The sequence below is a fragment of the Hyla sarda genome, chromosome 8 (assembly GCF_029499605.1).
Source record: "Hyla sarda isolate aHylSar1 chromosome 8, aHylSar1.hap1, whole genome shotgun sequence".
Taxonomy (NCBI): domain Eukaryota; kingdom Metazoa; phylum Chordata; class Amphibia; order Anura; family Hylidae; genus Hyla; species Hyla sarda.
In genome coordinates, this window is record NC_079196.1 from 230,639,189 (window position 1) to 230,660,693 (window position 21,505).

At 43.1% G+C, this 21,505-nt stretch overlaps 1 protein-coding gene across 1 annotated transcript; it reads right to left on the reverse strand.

The window, feature by feature from the left end:
- Positions 1 to 15,595: 15,595 nt before the first annotated feature.
- Positions 15,596 to 16,474, reverse strand: LOC130285385 (taste receptor type 2 member 4-like). The gene has a single exon (XM_056536745.1). It carries the CDS (start codon positions 16,472 to 16,474, stop codon positions 15,596 to 15,598), a length of 879 nt encoding a protein of 292 aa, XP_056392720.1.
- Between the last annotated feature and the right edge of the window lie 5,031 nt (positions 16,475 to 21,505).

Genomic DNA, 21,505 nt, shown 5'->3' on the forward strand with positions numbered 1-21,505 from the left:
CTCTGGCTGCTCCTGCTCCTCCTCTCCTGTCCAATGACCAGAAACACCGGCCATATCATCCACCGTAAACTGTGCTCCGCTCTGCCCCTCATCATCCTCCTCCAGTTCATACCCCACAGGACTCATGTAGCTTTCTGATGTAGGTGCAACATCTCCATTGCTGTGACAAGCCATATTTTCAATCATTTTTTGGAGTAAATGTAGGAGTGGAATTACGTCGTTCATGGCGTAATTCGAGCGACTAACAAAAAATGTGGCTTCCTCAAAGGGCCTCAGCAAACGGCAGGTGTCACGTATGAGCTGCCACTCATTCACATTCAAGTTACACAGGGGAGTACTCCTATCTGCTTGTATCAGCAAAAAATCCGTGATGGCTTTTCTTTGTTCGTATAGTCTGACCAACATATGGAGGGTGGAATTCCAACGTGTGGCAACGTCATAAATGAGACTATGTTGTGGGATACCGTTCTGATGCTGCAGCTCAAGCAAAGTGTGCTTGGCGGTGTACAAGTGGCTGAAGTGCATGTACAGTTTTCTTGCCATTGTCAGGACATCTTGCAAATGGGGTGAAGACTTGATGAACTTCCTGACAACCAGATTCAACACGTGTGTCATGCAGGGCGAATGGTTCACACTTCCTTGTCGCAGCGCGGCCACAATGTTCTTCCCATTGTCGGTCACCATGGTTTCCATTTCCATATTTCGTGGAGTAAGTCATACACGGATTTCTTCCCTAATGAACTTCAGCAGTTCCTCTCCGTTCGCCAAGGCAAACCATGTGAAGGACGGCTTGACACCGCTGTGCCCTACACACGTGGTACGATGAAGGGCCACCGAGATTTGGATGTGCAGTGGAGGCCGAGGACACAGGGGAGGAGGAGGAGGAGGAGCACACTGTAAAAGGACCAACTGCCCTGGAGCGAGAGAAGTGGAGTGGAGTGGAGTAGGAAGCGGTGTGACCTGTCCAAGCTGCTGTTGTGGCTGTGCAGGAACAACATTTACCCAGTGGGCCGTAAAAGACATGTATTGTCCATGCCCGTAGTTACAGCTCCACACGTCGGCGCTGCCGTGCACTTTTGAACACACCGACAGGCTCAAGGACTGGCCCACCTTCTCTTGTACAAACTTATGCAGGGCTGGTACTGCCTTCATCGCAAAGAAATGACGGCTTGGGACTCTCCACCTCGGCTCGGCACAAGCCATCAATTCCCTGAAAGCTGCAGAGTCCACCAGTTGGAAAGGGAGAGACTGCAAAACCAGCAACTTGGATGCGCCATTGGATGAATGGGCGCATACTGTTGTCTCTTGGACATGGCTTCGCCGATCGATTGTTGGCGGAATGGCTGACAAAAAGCGGAAGAAGCAGGAGCGCAAGAAGGATGGTTTGACACAATGCTCCCTTCGGCTGAGGTGGTGGAGCCTTGGCTGGATGACGGAGGGAGCAGATGGACACTGGGTGATGCGTCAGGCTGGACCACTACCTCGGAGCCACGGTTATCCCAGGCCGCTTTATGGTGGCGAATCATGTGTTGACGCAGGGCCGTGGTGCCGAGGTTGGGATCCTGGCCACGCTTCACTTTCTGCCCACAGATTTTGCATGTGACTACGCTAAGGTCCTCCGGATTCTTTAGGAAGAACAACCACACCGCTGAGTAGCTGATTTTCCCACCCGCAGTTCGCACTATTTCACTGCTATTGGTGCCGTCTCCAGGAACCCTTGTTCCACTAACCTCCCTGAATGGTAGCTTGCCGCGAAGCAGGTGGTCTCCCCCTGGCACGTTTGGCTCCTGAAATTCCACTACTGCCACCACCACGCTGATTGCCAACCGTGCTACCGCCTTGCTGCCTAATAGACATAGAGCAAATCTCTTCTCCTGATGATGATGATGATGATGAAGCCACGGCTTCTGCACCCGGCTCCCAATTGCGATCGGCTTCATCATCATCAAAAGATTTGTGCACGTCACTGATGTCCTCCTCGTGTTCCACAACAGTGTCTGCCTCAGGACCCTGAGCAATTGAAACACCGCCTCCCACGTCACTCTCCGCATCACTACTTGGCCGCCTTGCGGAGCAAGGGATGCATGTCTCCTCACATTCTTGGCTGCCCATTAGATGCTGACTGTCCTCTATTACATCGTCCTCGCTAAATAGTGGAGCTAAACCCAAAGCATGAGATACTTCTTTGGGAGAGGGAACAGTATAGGACAAAGGCAATGGGATTACGGGGACTGCTCCCGGGCCATGCCAACTGAGGGTTGTGTCTGAGGAACCCACCGACTCTTGACTGGGGTTGTCAGATGTCGCTTATGATGATGGGTGAGTGTGCAAACCAATTGACGAGGAGAGATGGGTCGACGACACTACTGCTCGGTGTTAACGGGAGCTCAGGCCTATTGCTGCCACTCGCCCCAAGTCTGCCGCCAACTCTGCCTGACGTATGTAGGCCTCTGCCCCTTCTCTGTGCACGTCCTGGCACTTCCCTGCCTGACATACTTAGTGTGTTTATGAGGGTATAGAACAGCAGCAGGCGATTACTTACGGCTGTCCTTTCACAGTATATAGGCCTTAGACAGAATAACAGTTACTAAATAGTACACTCCTTGGTTGTATGTATGCCCTTTGCAATGATGAGCGCACTGTTAAGCGTATTTATACGCAGAAAAAAAACAATTTTTTGGTTGTATACACCAGCCAGTGTATACTAATGTGTGGAATAGCATTGAATTTAGCACCGAGACAGAAATACAGGTACTAAATAGTACACTACTTGGTTGTATGTATGCCCTTTGCAATGATGAGCGCACTGTTAAGCGTATTTGTACGCAGGAAAAACTTTTTTTTCTTTAATACACTGGCAGGTGTATAATGTGTGGTATAACACTTAATTGAGCACAGAGACAGAAAAAAAGGTGGTATATGGTACGCTATTTGCTTGAATTTAGGCCCTTTGCAATGATAAGGCCACTGTTAAGCGTATTTTTACGCAGGAAACCCTTTTTTTTCTTTAATACACCGGCAGGTGTATAACGTGTGGTATTACACTTAATTTAGCACAGAGACAGAAAAAAAGGTTGTATATGGTATGCTATTTGCTTGTATGTAGGCCCTTTGCAATGATAAGATAGAATTGCGGCGATATTCGTATTTGATGCAAATCGAATTTTTCATGAAATTCGTAACGAATTCGAGTTCGGCAAGTTCGATTCGCTCATCTCTAGTCCGAACGTCTGCCACTCACTTTACATGGTATCATGGGATTGCTTACATCACAGGATCTATATACATTGCAAAACCCAAAATGAGGCTAGAGATACCAAAGTGAGGCCTGGAACACATCCAGAATGAGGCTTGGAACGCATCACATGACCCGAAGGCCCTGCGACACCATGGAAACCAGTAATTAACCATTTATATACAGAAATAATACTATTTACGTTATTTTATGGATAAATTAGGAATATATACACTATAATAGTGGCGACTAGGGGCGGACTGACTAACAGATATTACTAAGTCCTAGGGACTCTGGCTACGGGGTCCCATAGATAAATAAGTACCGAATGAAATGCGGTACTGGGACACAGCAAACCCCCTTACTAAACATAAGTCGGCCTCGACGTCTGTCCCCTGAGAAAGAGGGACTAGGACGAGAATTAAAACAGGATGCTATAGAACAGGATGATTTATATTTAAGCTAGACATCCTACTTAGACATTTGAATGCTATCTAGACATTTGAATGATATCTAGACATTTGAATGCTATCTAGACACTTGAATGCAATCTAGACATTTAAAGGAGCTATCTATACTTTAGTTTCTAGTTTCCTATTTAAATTTATAAAACTTATTATACATTTTTTTAAGCTTACTAGACATTAGTTCAGATCTCTATACTGTTAGCTTCAAGCTGACTAGACATTTTGCTATCTCACACATTTTATGCCAACAATAAGTTACCTGTTAGTTAGTACATGAAAGGTATACTGGCTAGCCCTAAGCTAGGTCACAGTAAGGGTGGCTGCTAGGGTCTATCGACTACACGCTACTTACCCCTTTAGCACTTTCTGAACAACCTATCCAGGTTATTCTGAAAATGACGTGTTCACTTTTGTACTAGCAAGAGCATCTACTGGCCAGGCAGAGCATCTCACACACGCAATGAATAAAGAAGAGAAGTGTACCTAACAGTGGCAGGAATTGGGTATCAATATGCTACAATTCCTTAAGTGTTTTCTTAAGTGAGATGTTTATTTATTTTTGTGTATATACTAGAGAATTTTTGACGTAGTACATTAAGTGAGTAATGTAGGGTACTATGTGCAAGTACTATTTGAAAGGGAATCCTCCCTATTATTTTTGTTCTGAGATAGGTGCTAGCTATGGGTGACAGCAATAATACTACCCTCGGAGGAGCCGAGGTGTCCCCTATTGGGTTACTACTAAACACCTTTTGATTTACGATACATTTGTGTGTACCAGAATTGGACTCAATTGTAGTATTGAGTGTGCATGCGCAGTACGTCGATGTTTTCCATGTACAACTCTAAGCTATTTTTATGTACATAGACATTTGACTATATTTTCTATGTACAGACCTTACTTGCTATTTATGTACACAGACACAAGGACATTTTTCTGTGTACAAAACCATATACATATTTACAATATATTTATTAACACTCCAACATATTTCAGGAGCATTCACCCGATAAGTACGACATTTTTCATAAGAGTTCTTATGAGGAAGGTGGTCTATACATGAAGCAGGCGTGTAAGGATCAACAGTCCACCTACACTAGGAGTCCAATTGAGGAAAAAATATACAAAATGGCGTGTAAGGATCTGCAGTCCACCTACACTAGGAGTTCAATAGAAAGTGAACACGGCCTTAACCACAACTCAGCCGGTTACAGTCCTTGGTGAATCTCCTACAGGCTAGGAGTCACTTGACTTATTAGTCAGGCACAAGCTTAGTGGTTACGTTGCTGAACTTTAAACTGAAACAAACTTAGCACAGTCCTGCTAGGCACTTTTCTTGAACTTGGTTACTGCAAAGCAAAATGGTTAGACAGAGAGAAAAAACAATAAGACATTACTTTAGAGTCTCTTTAGAAGATGTTCTTCTTTATTCTTGTAGTGCCTTTGTTGGTTCCCCTATATCTGCCAACATCAGGGGCAGGATTAGACTTAACATAGCTTTGCCACACCACATTGGTGAGAATGGAGTTGTGGAAGGCAGCTTGAGAAGGGGTTATAGGCTTACTAGCCGGGATCACAGTGGGACAATAGGGCTTGAGCACCATCTCCAAATTAGGAGCAACCCATGACCCTTTCGTTGGTACCTGAGGAATTGGCAAACTCTCACTGCTCCGAGAGGGCCTTGGTACATCTGTGGGTACCCCAGGGTTAGACAAACTCTCATTGCTCCGAGAGGGTCTAGGTACCGACTTGGGTGGTTGCAATTTTGGACTGTTTTCTTCACCCTGTGTAGAACTTGACTCTCGACGGTATGAAGAAGATGAAGAACTTGGTTCTTTGCTGTACATAGAAGATGATACACTTGACTCTTTACTGTACACAGAAGATGATGAACTTTTCTCTTGAAGCTCCTCCTCCTTGGGTACGCTGGTGGAGGCTTTAGGAGCAGACCTTGTTGGCCTCAAGTTGAAGGGATCAGACTCCCAATCCGTTGACGGGAAATATTTAAAGGGAAGCTGTGTTGGGGCTGCTGGTTTGGTGACCGCTGCAGCCCATTCTCCACGAAGGCTCTGGACGGGGGGTGTGCTCCACAATTTCACCCACCTCCAAGGTGTTGAACTTCTTATGGAGATATGGCTTTTGCACTGCTCGCCGGTTTACGAGGATGGTCTGCCCAGTGTGGCAGTCAAGGAGTGTCCCATAACCTCTGACCTTGTCGAACTTGGCCACAGTTGTTCTTCTCCTTTCTAATGGCTCCTCCCCTTCTCGGGGGTGATCCCATTAACGGATGTACAATGCCTCCATTTCTTTGGTATTTTCTTGATACTGCACTCTTTCTTCATAAGGCAAATGTACGTGTTTTGGAGCATAGAGTTCTTTGTATCGGGCCTTTAACTTTTCCATCAATCCAGCCAGCTCGGCTTCTTAACGGGCCCTTTCCCTTTCTGCAGTTGAGATTGGTGGGAGTGTCTTCCCAGGTAACGGTTGAAGTACTCTGTGCATGTACTCGATCAGCTCCGGCTCATCTCCGAACACCCATTGCGGTAATTTTGGCGGGCACGGTCGTGCACTTGGCAAGCTTTATCGAGGAATGACCTCAGGGCTGGAAGAGGAAGAATAGGTGGCCTCTGGCGGGGTACTCACAGCAGACTCCCCCCAGAAACGACTCCTGCATCTCTGAGTTCCCTTTCGGCTGGGATACAGCAACTTGGCGTCCACGCCCAGGGGCGGGGCGTAGCGCAGCTCGGGCTTTCTTCGCGCATTTTTCCGGCAGCAGTTTGGCTCCGCCTGTGCAGACCGGACCAGAGGATCGCAGCATGAAATCATTACGCAGTTTACACATTTTAACTGTAGACAGATCTTCGCCTCCCCCTTGCTTTTCTCTTGGCCCCCTTGTATGATGCACCACAAGCACCGTTCCTGTACACAGCAACACATGAATAAAGTTATCTTCTTAGGGGGGTGTACACTTTCACTAGTGGCAATGGTAGGCACACACCCGAATCCTGTTCGTGATGCCAAAAAGGCTTTGTGGTAGCCCTTGGGGGGTGTATGGTAGGGATGGTATGAGGTTGGTATATGAGGGGTTAATATTAACCCAGTCACTCGTGACGCCAGGGTGAGGGCTGGTATGCTGCATCTATGTTCCGGCCTATCGCCGCCCTTCCCAGAAGCAATAGGTGCAATGAAATGACTGAAGGTCCACAAGTAGATTTAACTTGAACTTGAATAACTTTACTGCAGTGCTTGCAATATCCAATACATAGTAACAGTCTCATATAACAGTTCTTAGCGACTGGCAGAAGTTGCGGACCTTGCATTAAACTTATAGTCTCTGAATTTAGGGAATGATGTGCAGATCCGTCCGGATTTAGGGGAAATATTGAGTCTGGTGATACTGCCGAGTGCTTAGGGGATGATACACTCTATAATTTAGATCATTCAGCCGTTGCCGCAAGGCTCAGGCCTAACTCACTGCGATTACTGAGATATAGGTCTTCTCTCATCAAGAGCCAGGAGAAAGAGAGTGATAAGATGGCCGCCGCTCCCTTATATGGGCAGGGGGCGTGGCGATTTTGATTGGTCCGAACGTCTGCCACTCACTTTACATGGTATCATGGGATTGCTTACATCACAGGATCTATATACATTGCAAAACCCAAAATGAGGCTAGAGATACCAAAGTGAGGCCTGGAACGCATCCAGAACGAGGCTTGGAACACATCACATGACCCAAAGGCCCTGTGACACCATGGAAACCAGTAATTAACCATTTATATACAGAAATAATACCCCGAAACCCCGAAACAGCTGTCTGCAGATGGGTCGAAACTTCCCTTTTGGGGAGTAGTCTGGCTTGGCATATATCCCGTTCAGCTTTTTATATTCCTTAACAGGAGCTAAGCTGATACCAGGGAACACTACCTGAAAAGGTTGTGTAATGAGCTGCTTTGCATATTCCCCTATATATATATATATATATATATATATATATATATATATATATATATATATATAAAATATATAAAGAATATATAAAAAATATATAAAAAGAATATATAAAAAAATATATAAAAAATATATTTACAAAGATATAAACCATTGATATGCCATCGGGGTATAGAAGGAATAACTTCTTGATACTGTGTGAAACTTCAGCGCTACCACGTGCATCTGTCTATTCTACAGACAGCCCTGCGCAGACGGGGAGAGTGGGCTCAGTACTGGGAGCTGCAACTACGGCCAACACTGTGGATTGAATCTTTCATCTCTAATTTTCTAAGTTTTCATGACATTTTGGAATTTGGAAATGATGAAGTATCGACGAAAATGTAGCACTATATTAAAGTAAAATATGTCTCAAAAAACAATCTTGGTATCAAATTAATAAGTAAAGCATCCCAGAGTTATTAATGCTTAAAGTGACACAGGTCAGATGTGCAAAAAATACCATGGCCCTTAAGGTGAAATTGGGCTTGATCCTTAAAGGGTTAAAGCTCGAATAGCTTAAAAAAATATATATACAGTACATATATATCAAAGTAAGAGGTTTATTTCTGTATAATCTTCCTGGTGGGGTGTCAATGGAGCTATCTGTTCTGTATCTTTTAGATCAACAACCAAAGCTATGGCCATATGATGGCTTAAAGGGGTACTCCACTGCTAGACATCTTATCCCCTATTTAAATGATAGAAGAAAAGATGTTTGATCGCGGGGGTCCTGCTGCTGGGGCCCCCTGCTATCTCCTGCAGGATCGGGCATTGTAAACGAATGCCAGGTTCCTGTGGCAATGGTCGTGTCATCACGGCCATGCCCCTCGTGACATCACGCCACGTCCCCTCCATTCATGTCTATGGGAGGGGATGTGTCGGAGCATGGCATGACATCACGAGGGCCTGGCCTTCGGCTCCGAGCGTTCTGAGAAAAATATCCATAACTCTGGAGCATCGGAGTATCCCTTTAAGAATTAATAATCCATATTACCAGCATGAGCTCGTGCTTTACCTTTCACATAATCAAGCTTTATGGATTTTGAGTGATTTTATACCCCAATGTTGTTCATTAATCTGATATTCCCCAGCTGTTTGGCCAATATATATATTGTGTTCTTCTTCATTTTAAGGATTGTGTCTACAAATAGATGCCTTGTATGTGTATCATTAAAGAGGGCTAGCCAGTGTTTTCTTAAAAATATATATATATATAATTATATGGTGCTGGGGAGAGTTCCCCATACTTCTCTCTTCATCCTGCTTTCCAGAAGATCACTCGGTGCAGGACCTGATGGCTCAGCCAATCTTTGGCCAAGACAGGACACCCCTGCGGCCAGTTATTGGTGAAGCTAGGAAGGTCCTGCTAAAAGTGCCTTTTTCCTCCAATTTTCTTTATAATTTTTCTTCTTTTTTTTTTCCACCAGTGAGGTGTGATTGAGTTTACGTCACTTTGAAGTTTGCATTTTGTTGATATGGAAAATTTCTGCAGGTGGAAATCGTCCTGTAGGAAAATAAACAAGTATCAGGTGATAGAAGCCTCAAAAGCTGAAGCCTTATCAGATATCATCCGGCTATAAAATCCAGACACCGCAGGTCTTTGCACGGAATGGGAGAAGTGAACATTGAGTTGTGTTTCTACTTCTCCCCGTGAATATTATGGTGTTCCTTCTAGGATAAGGTTTGTCGTTTTGAAGAACGATGTGGTCAGCAGCGAGGATTGCGACATTTATCATTATGGTCATCTCTGGGGTCTGCGGGACCTTCCTCAACTCCATCATTGTTGCACTGAATTTCAGATATCTGAGAGACGTCACTATCTCCGGGAGCTACAATAAAATCCTCTTCACTATCGGCCTCATGAACATCATCTTCCAAGGAGTCTTGATCTATGACAACATTTTGGAGACATTTCAATTGTATTTGTCACACAAACGTCTTCTAGCAGTTACATTTACTTCCAAATTAATACTCATTTGCGTCAGTATCTTGAACACCACCTGGCTCTCCTTATTCTGTTGTAGTCGACTGGTTAATTCCAACCATTGGCTTTTCCTTAAAATTAAAGAAACGTTCCATAATTTTCTTCCTCATCTTATAGCCGGCTCGGTCTTGTTCTCGGTAGCCACTAATGTTCCAGCATTGTGGGCAATCACTCTGGATAATGCTCAAAATTTGACTGACTACCAACCCATATCCGGCTATAGAATTGTTGTGGACAGTAACTACATTATATTCTGCTCACTGTTTGGCTTTTCTGTTCCCTTCTCCATGATTTGTGTCTCTATTGGGCTCAGTGTCACCACTTTATTGAGACACATCTGGAGAATGGGGAGCAGTGACTCCCACATAACATCCACCCAGCTTCAGGGACATTATCGAGCGATCAGGACAATGGTCATGCGTCTTCTCCTAGACATCTTTTTTTTTTTTACAACCATCTTAGGACCTTTCCTCCCTTTCCTCCCTTCTACCCTTTTTTCTACTGCTTACCACAATTTGTGTATCCAACTTTTCAGGCTTTCATTTTAATCTTTGGAAACCCCAAATTAAAGATGGCAGCTTATGGCCTTATGAAAGGGTTAGGATAACTTCTGAATGTGTTGCGATATATACAGGTGGACTGTATAATATATACTGATCCAAGTGACTATTATTTATTGCCTCTTGGTAATGTCTCTTATCATGGGATAGGATGGCCCGATAACAAGTGAACAGTCCTTTCTCAAAGTTGATGTTTTGCAACCAGAAAAAAAGGTTAAGTGTAGAGATCTGGGAATGTGACAAGGATCAAATACTGAATGCTGCAATTGGTTCAAAGAATCTCCAAAATCAGCACTAGGGTCATGGTTGTCCATTGATGCACATGTGAACCAATCCCATAGAAGAGCTGCTGTAACACAAAGTGCTGAAAAATGTATTTCCAGCTCTGATAGAAAAGGGACAGATCACACAGGGCATCTCAGCTTGCTGTGTATGGAGCCTCATAGCCTCATGCTGACCACTTAGCTTTGCCATAAGTACCTACAATGACCAAATGTGCATCAGAACTCAAGCATAGAGCAATGGAAGATGTCTGGTCTGTGCGTCACTTGCCTGGGGAAGAGATGGCTCCAGGATCCACTATGGGAAGAAGACAAGCCGGTGGGGACACTGTAATGGGCAATGTTCTTCTGACATTATTATTGTGACATATACCACTTAAATTACTACTGTACGGACCTGCAGTGGGATCCTGTAAGAGCAATGGCCACTTTCATTAGGACAATGCAAAAGTAATTCAGAAATGGGTTGAGGGACAATTTTATAAATAATGTAATAAGTAAAGAGAAGGGAAATCCTCAACTGATTCTAGTGCCGAGAAATGATGAATTTATAGAGTAATACATATGAGGCAGGATAAAGATAACAATCTCCCAAAAGGTCCAGGCGGGTATCGAGTTAGTCTAGTAGTCACAGGTTGTCATGCTGAATTTTATAGGCATTGCCACTTGAAACAAGTACATCATCCATATACATAGACACGATGGGGCAATTCCCGGCTTTTGTAGCAAATTTAGGATATCAAGTAAAAAACAATTACAAATGAAAATTCAAGATACTACACTTAAAGTGGGCCTGTCATTTTGCAAAAACCTTTTTATATAATGTAGATAGTACCATTATATGTATATTTGTAATATACATTGAAAAATTTGCACTAAAAAAATGTGTTATTGCCTGTGTGTCTGTGTAGAGACAAAATACAGGAAGTGAGGGCGGGACAAGCAGGGCTCTGAAGCTCTATAACACACCCCCAACTTTGTGCACTGAGGCTCTGTGACCCCCCTCCCCCGACTCTATGACACTACGCCCCCCAGCTCTCTGCACTGAGGCTTTATGACAGGCCCTGACTTGGTGCACTGAGGCTTTATGACAGGCCCTGACTTGGTGCACTGAGGCTTTATGACAGGCCCTGACTTGGTGCACTGAGGCTTTATGACAGGCCCTGACTTGGTGCACTGAGGCTTTATGACAGGCCCTGACTTGGTGCACTGAGGCTTTATGACAGGCCCTGACTTGGTGCACTGAGGCTATGTAGCACGCTCTTGGCTCGCACAACTATCATCATCGCACAACTATAATTTTTCTCCTATAGACATGAATGGAGGGTGCATGGCCTGACATCACTAGGGGGTGTGGCATGACATCGCGTCTCTAAGTTTCTAAAACTGGAGAAGCAGCCCTGCAAAGAGATCACGGGGGTCCCAGCAGCGGGCCCCCCGCGATCAGACATCTTATGCCCTATCCTTTGGATAGGGGATAAGATGTATTTGGCCAGAGTACCCCTTTAAATCACAGCTCTATGCACAAGAAATGGAGTCTTCTATCATTGATGCTGTGGCCTTGGATTTATTGTATATAATGTTATTATACTACCCTTAGCTCCTCTCTTTGACACTTTCACAAGCAAAACTTACCTCTCCAATAACAAGCTCCGGGCCCTGAGAAGGAAGCTACACCTCATGCAACTGAGCGATGTCTAGCATACCCTCCATCCTGATCATCACAATTACACTTTCTTCTCCAAACCCCATCAATCATACTCATGCATTGACTACATCTTCTGCCCCCACCACCTCCTGCCGTCAGTTAGAAAGGCCGACATTGGTGTTGTAACGCTCTCGGACCATGCCCCTGTAGCCATATCTTCCGCCCTTCCCTCTTTTTCCCCAAATGGCCCTCTAACACCGATCTTTGGTATCAAAGCTTTTGCCACGCCTACACTGCACCATCCTTCCTGGGGCACGATAGAAATGAGGGCTTGTCCTTCCTTTCTCTCCTGTAATCCTCTTCCCTGTAACCCCTAGAATATATTGCTGGAGACGCGCTGCCCCCTTCCTCTTTGCGGTTATAATATATGCAGTTGCACCACTTCTATGTCACCTCTAAATTCACTCTTAGCTTACACCGCCCACTCACTCCCTTCAAATCACTATGCACTGTGGCTTCGCTGGTTCACCCCCCGGTGACTGTTCTCTATGGTCTTTTACTAGACCAATACTTTAATTCCCCTCTAACCTCATGCTCGAGATAAGAACGTGAATTGAGTCGCTCATTCACTATGCAAGAATGGGAGATGGCCGTGACCCTGTGCCATAAGACATCTATCTCTTGCAAAGTGCAGGAAACCAATTATAAGATTCTATCCAGAAGGTACGAGGTCCCAGGCCCTCCTTTCTCAGATGTATTCTTCCCTCCCTGGGGGTATCCTATCCCATATCTGCGTACACTGCCCAGAATTAGCACTTTCTAGATGCTGGTTATAGATTCGGTGCTCCGCTTAACATCTGTGACCTTACCCCGAGAGCCCGGTCTGCTGCTCCTCAACACCCTCCCTGGTCCGATCTCCCACTGTTCCAAGTCCCTTCTTCAATTTCTTTTATTGGCCGCTAGAACGGTCATATCCGGACTCTGGAAATCTACTACCCCGACCACCTTTTCGTCTTGGCTTCAGGAAGTGGCTCATCTCCATAGGATGGAGGAACTCATGGCGGACTCCTATGGGAAAATGGTCAATCATGTGGCTCTGTGGCACCCATGGACAGAATTTACCTCTTCACCCGAGTTCAGGAACCTCCTCTCCTCTCCCCAGTCGTAGGTACAGTCCCTGCAATGTGTATTTAGACTCCCCCACCGTACACACTCCCCCAAGTCTCATCCCTTTTCTCCGCCTCTCTGCCTTGGTCTCGTCAGCTCATATGGTAGTCGTGCCTCGCTAGGTAAGCAGTTCTTTCCAGGATTTATTCTGCCTTCCTCTTTTTCCTCCCTTCTGTTGCCCCCTCTCCTCCCCTTGCCCTTGGCCCCACCCCCTTTACCCTCTCCCCCCCCCCTTAATGAGGCTCTCCTCTATTTTCTTACTTTTCTTTCCAGATTCCAATGTTTATGAGTTATTTTGTAGTCCAAACTATTGAGTTCTACTGATATATACTGATACAGCCCTGACTTACTGCCTTTTAGGAGACCTCACTCCCGTTCTTATGTTATGTCTATTTACCATCTTTCAAATGCGTTTGTATTTGTAAACTGCTGTTTTTGAAAATTTTATAAAACTTGTACTTGTACTTTGAAAAATAAAAAATAAAAAGCATAAACATTATTAAACATATGTCTTCATACAAAAAATTTACAATAGAATCAAGAGTGTGGTGTGATAGGGTAAAATTATAGGATGTAGTATATGCATGATTAAAGTATAATTTCAATATATGTTAACTATAGATCATTGTCTCTGTGTGTCTCTTCCCTCATATCTACTTATCTACTATGCATTTGTGGTGTGCAAAATAACTGAGAAGTTAAATTAAATTGAATTTCTCATAAGACTTTATTTGGAATTGTAAAATATTTAACTTATGTATTAACATTTACTATTAGAAATAAAGACTATTATAATAAGTAAACAGAGAAAACAGAGAGTTAAGAGCAGTGGTCTCAAACTGTGGCCCTTCAGATGTTGCAAAACTTCAATTCCCAGCATTCCTGGACAGCCAAAAGCCTGTATGCCTTCTTCAGAGGATCCACACTGTCCCTTAAAAGTAAATCAAGGCTTCCCTCTCATCTCATCCCTTTGTGCAGTTTTCTCAGACTGTGGCCCTCCAGATGTCACAAAACTTCAACTCCCAGCATGCCGAGACAGCCGTTGGCTGTCCGGGCATGCTGGGAGTTGAAGTTTTGCAACATCTGAAGAGCCACAGTTTGAGACCACTGGTTCAGAGTGAGTGGGACCCTCCATTCTGATGTCCAGATGCAGTTAGAGGGCATTTGGACAATGGTTGTCATCTTGAGACACCTCTAAGGGTTTGTGTCACCTACTTGAGATATGCTGTTCTTGTTTCCTCTTATTACGTGACACTATCATATAATACAAGCTTTCGCTAAAGTGTAAATTGTCCTAGATTTAAAGGGGTAGTCTGGGGAACTAAACCCATAGCCCATCCTTTCCCTTTCATCAAGCTATTTAAATGTCCAATGATCGTTCATTAGCTATATAGAGCAGTTTCCCCTCTTTGGTTGTCCCTTACATACATGGAGTGAGGGAATTAAATCATCCAGCCATCCACTCTGTCTCTGTCCAAATCTCTCTATGAAAGCAGCCCCCACCCCCTGAGAGACACAGAGACCATGTGGTTTCTGCCCTGCACTGATGACTCATTCTCCCTTTAGTGCTGAGAACTGGGAGGTGTGTTCAGTCTCAGAAAATCACACACTGAACTTCTCACAGAGCAGGAGTGTGGGGGCTGCTCTGAGAGAGGGAGCTGGCTGGCAGAGCTGCAATGATTGCTGGGAGATGTAAGCAAGGAAAGGGAAGGATTGCAAAGAATATTAAGCAGCCAGAGAAGACAACAGGGGCCACAGAAGCAGTGCATATCAGGCTGGATGATTAATAGGGAACATCAGGGTTGGTGCAAGGATTTTTGCCACCCTAGGTAAAAGCTAATTTTGCAGCCCCTTTACCCACCCATTGGCTCTGCCCTTTGACATGCCCAACCTTACTACTGGGGTGACACACTGTAACAAATCTCCTCCACATGGGGCGGATGTATGGAGGCGCCTGCCTGACCTGTCTGACCTGCCTGTCTGGTCTTGGAGGTGGCACTGCGCTCCTCCATCAGGCTGAATAATGCAGATTATTATGGTACCGGGGGGGGGGGGGTGCTTTGGATGCTGGCTGGCTACTAACTTTCTTGTAGCAGTCAGAGTGGCGCCCCTATCAATATATATATATATATATATGTATATATATATATATATATATATATATATATATACTTCCCTTGTGTACCCCCTTTAATGTCTGCATGTAATAGAATGTAATAGGACATATTAAATAAAGGATTATAAACCATCTCTCTTCTTCCTTCAGTTTTGCCTTATTATTTTACAAATAAATAACTTTTTCTTTAGTTTTGGATTTCCTAGAATGAATATGATGGACTGGAAAGTAGAATAGACCATAAGGAATATCCAGCAGGCTGTGTCCATCATTATCCCTAAAGTTTGCTGTGATATCAATAAACCAGTAGATACCAAGCATAGGATCAAGTCTAGAACCAGATGTGTGACCATTGTTCTCACTGCCCCCATATGGGCCTTTAGCTGAGGCCTCGTGAAGTGACTCTCAGGACTCTTTATCTTCGTGATATGACTGAGGAGAGAACTGACGCTGAGCACAATCGAGGTGAATGTTATAAGGAAGGGGAGGCAGCACCCAAATATTGTGTTAAAGATGGTGTGAGGATAAAACGTAGAAAACTTATAGTCAGTCATATTGGGAAGAATTGTAATCTGTAGGGTCCAGAGGAATGGGACATTAATAAGAAGTGTGCCTATGACCGATCCTACGAGCAGCTGAGGAACAAAGGTGGAGAAACGAAGCTTCATCTGGAAAAAGAAGCGATATGGAAGGTTGAGCAGTTTTAGGCAGTAGTAGACGGAGAGCCAGGCGGTGTTCCAGAAACTCAGTTCTATTAGAAAATACAGGATTGTGAAGTCCGTTACATAGACTTCATGTACAAATATCATGTAATTTTCAAAAGTGTATAGGAAACCATCAAACGTGACGGAGCACTGCAGGAGGAGGTTGGTCACCACTGTGGAGAAGAGAATGTAGACACCAGGTTGATGCTGCAGGGTCCAGGTTCTGCAGTATTCAGCGACAATCGATGAGTTAATTGAGATTCCAGATATTGTTCCCAAAATTAAAGTGATTGCCTTGAGAATTCTTATTGACAGCTCCATGGTGGGATGAAGGATGCTTTGTTGTCTACAGTCAAGGGATGACTGGCAAACAACAGGGAAGAAAAAACAACATAATTGATGCAAATCTGTACAATATCTTGTTTCAGTCTATACATTGTGTTTGTTGTACAGAAGGGAAATTGTGTTTGTAACAAAGGAATGATTGATGGTTGACACGGCTTCAAGAAGGCGCCCACAATAAAACCAACCCACATTGGTGAGTGGACTGACAAACCCTCCGATCAGTTATTATACAGTCATTATAATGATAATAGTAACATGATTGTAGGGTTAATGTCCTAAGTATGAATGTCCCAAAACCATATTTTAAGACTGAGTATGAGTACTTAAATATAATAACAATACTAATAATAATAATAATAACCGATACTGTTTTTATGTCATGTGACAATAGAGGGGGTTTTAGACTTTATGAGTCATAGGTGAAAGTTGAACATGAAGCCCTTGCTAAAACTCATAATTAACATATTCCCCTCAGTAGTTAGGTAGGGAATCCCCCCTATTAGTCAGAAGCCTCCAGTAGGTAGGTAGGAATAGAGTCTCTCCTATTAGATTGAAGACCAAATTACGTAGGTATGGAACCCTCCACTTTTAAATAGATGTCCCCAATAAATAGCTAGTCAGGTAGGTAGGGAACCTCCTATTAAGTCAAAGTTCCCATTAAAGGGGTACTCCACTGCCCCAACATTCGGAGCAATTTTTTTCCAAATGCTTGGAGCAGGTGGTGGGGAGTCACAACATCACGGCCATGCCCCCCTTGTGACATCTTGTCATGCCCCCTTAATGCAAGTCTATGGAAGGGCGCGTGGTGGCTTCCACGCCCCCTCACATAGAATTGCATTGAGGGGGCGTGGTGTGATGTCTTGCTGGGCGTTGCCCTGATGTCACAACTCCCTCTCCCCGCCGCCCTCACTCAGCGTTCTCTACATCCTCCGCTCTGTTAGTGGTGCTGGACCTTCTCCTTCCATCTTTTATCCGGAGTGGTAAAGGCTGCAAGATGAAATTACATCATTTGGATAACGAAGAGAATGATGAAGAGGCCTCAGAGCAGGAATGGAGGAGAAGTGAGAGGACTTTTTTTTATTGTTATGGTCTGAAGGTATGAGAAAGTGTTAAAGCATTTTGTCATTTTATTAACTTTTGGTTGCCAGTAAAATCATGGAGTGCAGGGAAGGATTCAGCAAGATCAATACCTGGTGTCTACATTCTCTTCTCCACAGCGGTGACCAACCTCCACCTGCAGTGCTCCGTTGATGCTCCTGCAACGCTCTTGATGGTTTCCTAAATGTCTTTAAAAATTACATAATATTTGAACAGATTCCAGATTTGGAAACAATATCTGGAATCTCGATGAACTCATCAATAGTCACTGAATACTGCAGAACCTGGACCCTGCAGCATCAACCTGGTGTCTACATTCTCTTCCCCACAGCGGTGACCAACCTCCTCCTGCAGTGCTCCGTTGACGCCCCTGCAATGCTCTTGATGGTTTCCTAAATGTCTTTAAAAATTACATAATATTTGAACAGATTCCAGATTTGTAAACAATATCTGGAATCTCGATGAACTCATCAATAGTCGCTGAATACTGCAGAACCTGGACCCTGCAGCATCAACCTGGTGTCTACATTCTCTTCTCCACAGCGGTGACCAACCTCCTCCTGCAGTGCTCCGTCACGTTTGATGGTTTCCTATACACTTTTGAAAATTACATGATATTTGTACATGAAGTCTGTGTTACAGACTTCACAATCCTGTATTTTCCAATAGCACTGAGTTTCTGGAACACCGCCTGGCTCTTCGTCTAATACTGCCTGAAACTGCTCAACCTTCCATATCGCTTCTTCTTTCAGTTGAAGCTTTGTTTCTCCACCTTTGTTCCTCAGCTGTTCGTAGGATCGGTCATAGGCACACTTCTTATTAATATCCCATTCCTCTGGACCCTACAGATTACAATTCTTCTCAATATGATTAGCTATAAGTTTGCTACGTTTTATCCTCACACCATCTTTAACACACCTGGATTGTGCTCAGTGTCAGTTCTCTCCCCCATATCATGAAGAAAAAGAGCCATAAGAATCACTTCACGAGGCCTCAGCTGGAGGCCCATATGGGGGCAGTGAGAAAAATGGTCACACATCTGGTTCTAGACTTGATCCTATGCTTGGTATCTACTGGTTGATTGACATCACAGCAAACTTTAGGGATAGTGGTGGACACAGCCTGCTGGATATTCCTTATGGTAAGTCTATCATGGTCAGTCTATTTTGATCACTCTATTATGATCAGTCTATTATGATCAGTCTATTTTGGTCAGTCTATTTTGGTCAGTCTATTTTGGTCTTTCTATTATGGTGTCCGGGACCGACCAGGGGGAGACAGGGAGAGTGAGCCCTAAACTGACCCTAAAAGCACACTCCCTGCCTACTTGCCCATCCATCCTAACCAAAGGATCGACTGTGCTAAAGTGTAGTGGCTTAAAAACACATAATAATTCACAGTCGGTCACTAGTCTGAACATTACAGGAACAAAGAACACTATAAATACTGGACTCAGATAACTAACAAAAACAGATAAAATTCAGAGGACACTATAGACCAATGGTAAAGCACAGAGGAAACACTAATTCAGTGATCATGAAGTCTATGATCAGTGCATGTACAGTGCAACAAACTCTAAAGACCAGATCAACCAAACAGGATATAAATATAGGACACTGTTCACACTGAACACAGATAACCAATAAATAGCTAATATTCAGAACACAAGACTGGGAAATGGATGAGTCAGCATCTCCCAGAAACCTCCAGTAACACCGGAATGTCTTGCTACCAGAACGCAATCTCCCAGAGTCCGCCATGGAGCACGAAGATCTCTTGTCAAAATTCCCAATTCCCCGGAGTCCCTGTGAAAAGGTAACAGGGATGTCTTGTTACAAAAACTCAGAAAATGGATACAGGAAAACACACAGTGTGAACAGATAGCAGAAAGGACATACTAATCCTAAAAACAGACTAATCAAACACAGATTAAAATCTACTATGAGCATGCTACATATCCATAGCTAAAACCCAGACCGTCTCAAAGATAAATACAAAGTGCATGCTAAGGCAAACATAGTAGATTTAAAGCTCAAACAAACAAAGAGTGTTTCACCAATAGCGTTGCTCGCGAATATTCGCAATGCAAATTTTATTTGTGAATATTGCATATTCGCGAATATTCACAAATATAGCACTATATATTCGTAATCTTTTCACAGTACACATCACAGTGATCATCCCTCTCTGCTTCCAGCTTGTGTGGTGTAAAGAAGGCTCTAATACTACTGTGTGAGACTGGCGTGCAAATTGTCGCATATGCGAAAATTTGCATATGCTAATTGTCGCATATGCGAATTTTCACTTATGCAAATCTTCATATATGCTAATTTTCGCATACGCTAATTTTTGCATATGCGAAAATAAAACACGAATATTACGAATATGCAAATTTAGCGAATATATGATGAATATTCGTCAATATATTCGCAAAATATCACGAATTCGAATATGGCCTATGCCGCTCAACACTATTCACCAACAGCTTCATAGCAGTATGTCAATCACCTGCCCAGAACCTATACTGAGCTCGAGATTTCGAGATACACCCTCACTGCTATTGGGTGAAAGGATAAAAGCTTTAACTATTTCCTTGCCAGGAAACATCAAACTGTTCAGACACATCCTAAATCCAATGGCCGTGTCTAAACACAACCAAGACATACATTACATATGGTCATTCTCTAATGGTCAGTCTATTATCAGTCTATTATGGTCAGTCTATTATGACCAGTCTATTACAGAAAGTCTATTATTATCAGTCTATTATGGGCAGTCTATTATAGTAAGTATGTTATGGTCAGTCTATTATGGTCAGTCTGTCATGGTCTATTATGGTCAGCCTATTATGATCAGTCTATTATGGTCAGTGTATTATGGTCAGTCTATTATGGTCAGTCTATTATGACCAGTCTATTACAGAAAGTCTATTATTATCAGTCTATTATGGGCAGTCTATTATGGTCAGTGTATTATGGTCAGTCTATTATGGTCAGTCTATTATGACCAGTCTATTACAGAAAGTCTATTATTATCAGTCTATTATTGGCAGTCTATTATGGTAAGTATATTATGGTCAGTCTATTATGGTCAGTCTGTCATAGTCTATTATGGTCAGTCTATTATGATCAGTCTATTATGGTCAGTCTATTATAGTTAGTCTATCATGGTCTATTATGATCAGTCTATTATGGTCAGTGTATTATGGTCAGTCTATTATGGTCAGTCTGTCATGGTCTATTATGGTCAGTCTATTATTATCAGTCTATTATGGTCAGTCTATTAAAGTTAGTCTATCATGGTCTATTATGATCAGTCTATTATGGTCAGTGTATTATGGTCAGTCTATTATGGAAGTCTATTATGATCAGTCTATAATGATCAGTCTATTATGGTCACTCTAATATAATCAGTCTATTATGAACAGTCTATTATGGTAACTCTATTATAGTCAGTCTATTATGATCAGTCTATTAGGTTCAGTCTACTATAGTAAGTCTATTATGAACAGTCTATTATAGTAAGTCTTTTATGATCAGTCTACTGTATTATGATCAGTCTATTATGGTCAGTCTATTATGGTTAGTCTATTATGATCAGTCTATTATGATCAGTTTATTGTGATTAGTCTATTAAGATCAGTCTATTATAGTAAGCCTATTATGAGCAGTCTATTATGGTCAATATATCATGTTCAGCATACTATGGTCAGTCTATTATGATCAGTCTATTATTATCAGTCTATTATAGTCAGTCTATTATAGTCAGTCTATTATGGTCAGTCTATTATGATCAGTCTATCATCATCAGTCTATTATTATCAGTCTATTATAGGAAGTCTATTATGATCAGTCTATTATAGGAAGTCTATTATGATCAGTCTATTATAGTCAGTCTATTATGATCAGT

Bases quoted from the DNA above. Each gene is read 5' to 3' on its own strand.
- LOC130285385 (XM_056536745.1), bottom strand. From the start codon at position 16,474: ATGGAGCTGTCAATAAGAATTCTCAAGGCAATCACTTTAATTTTGGGA.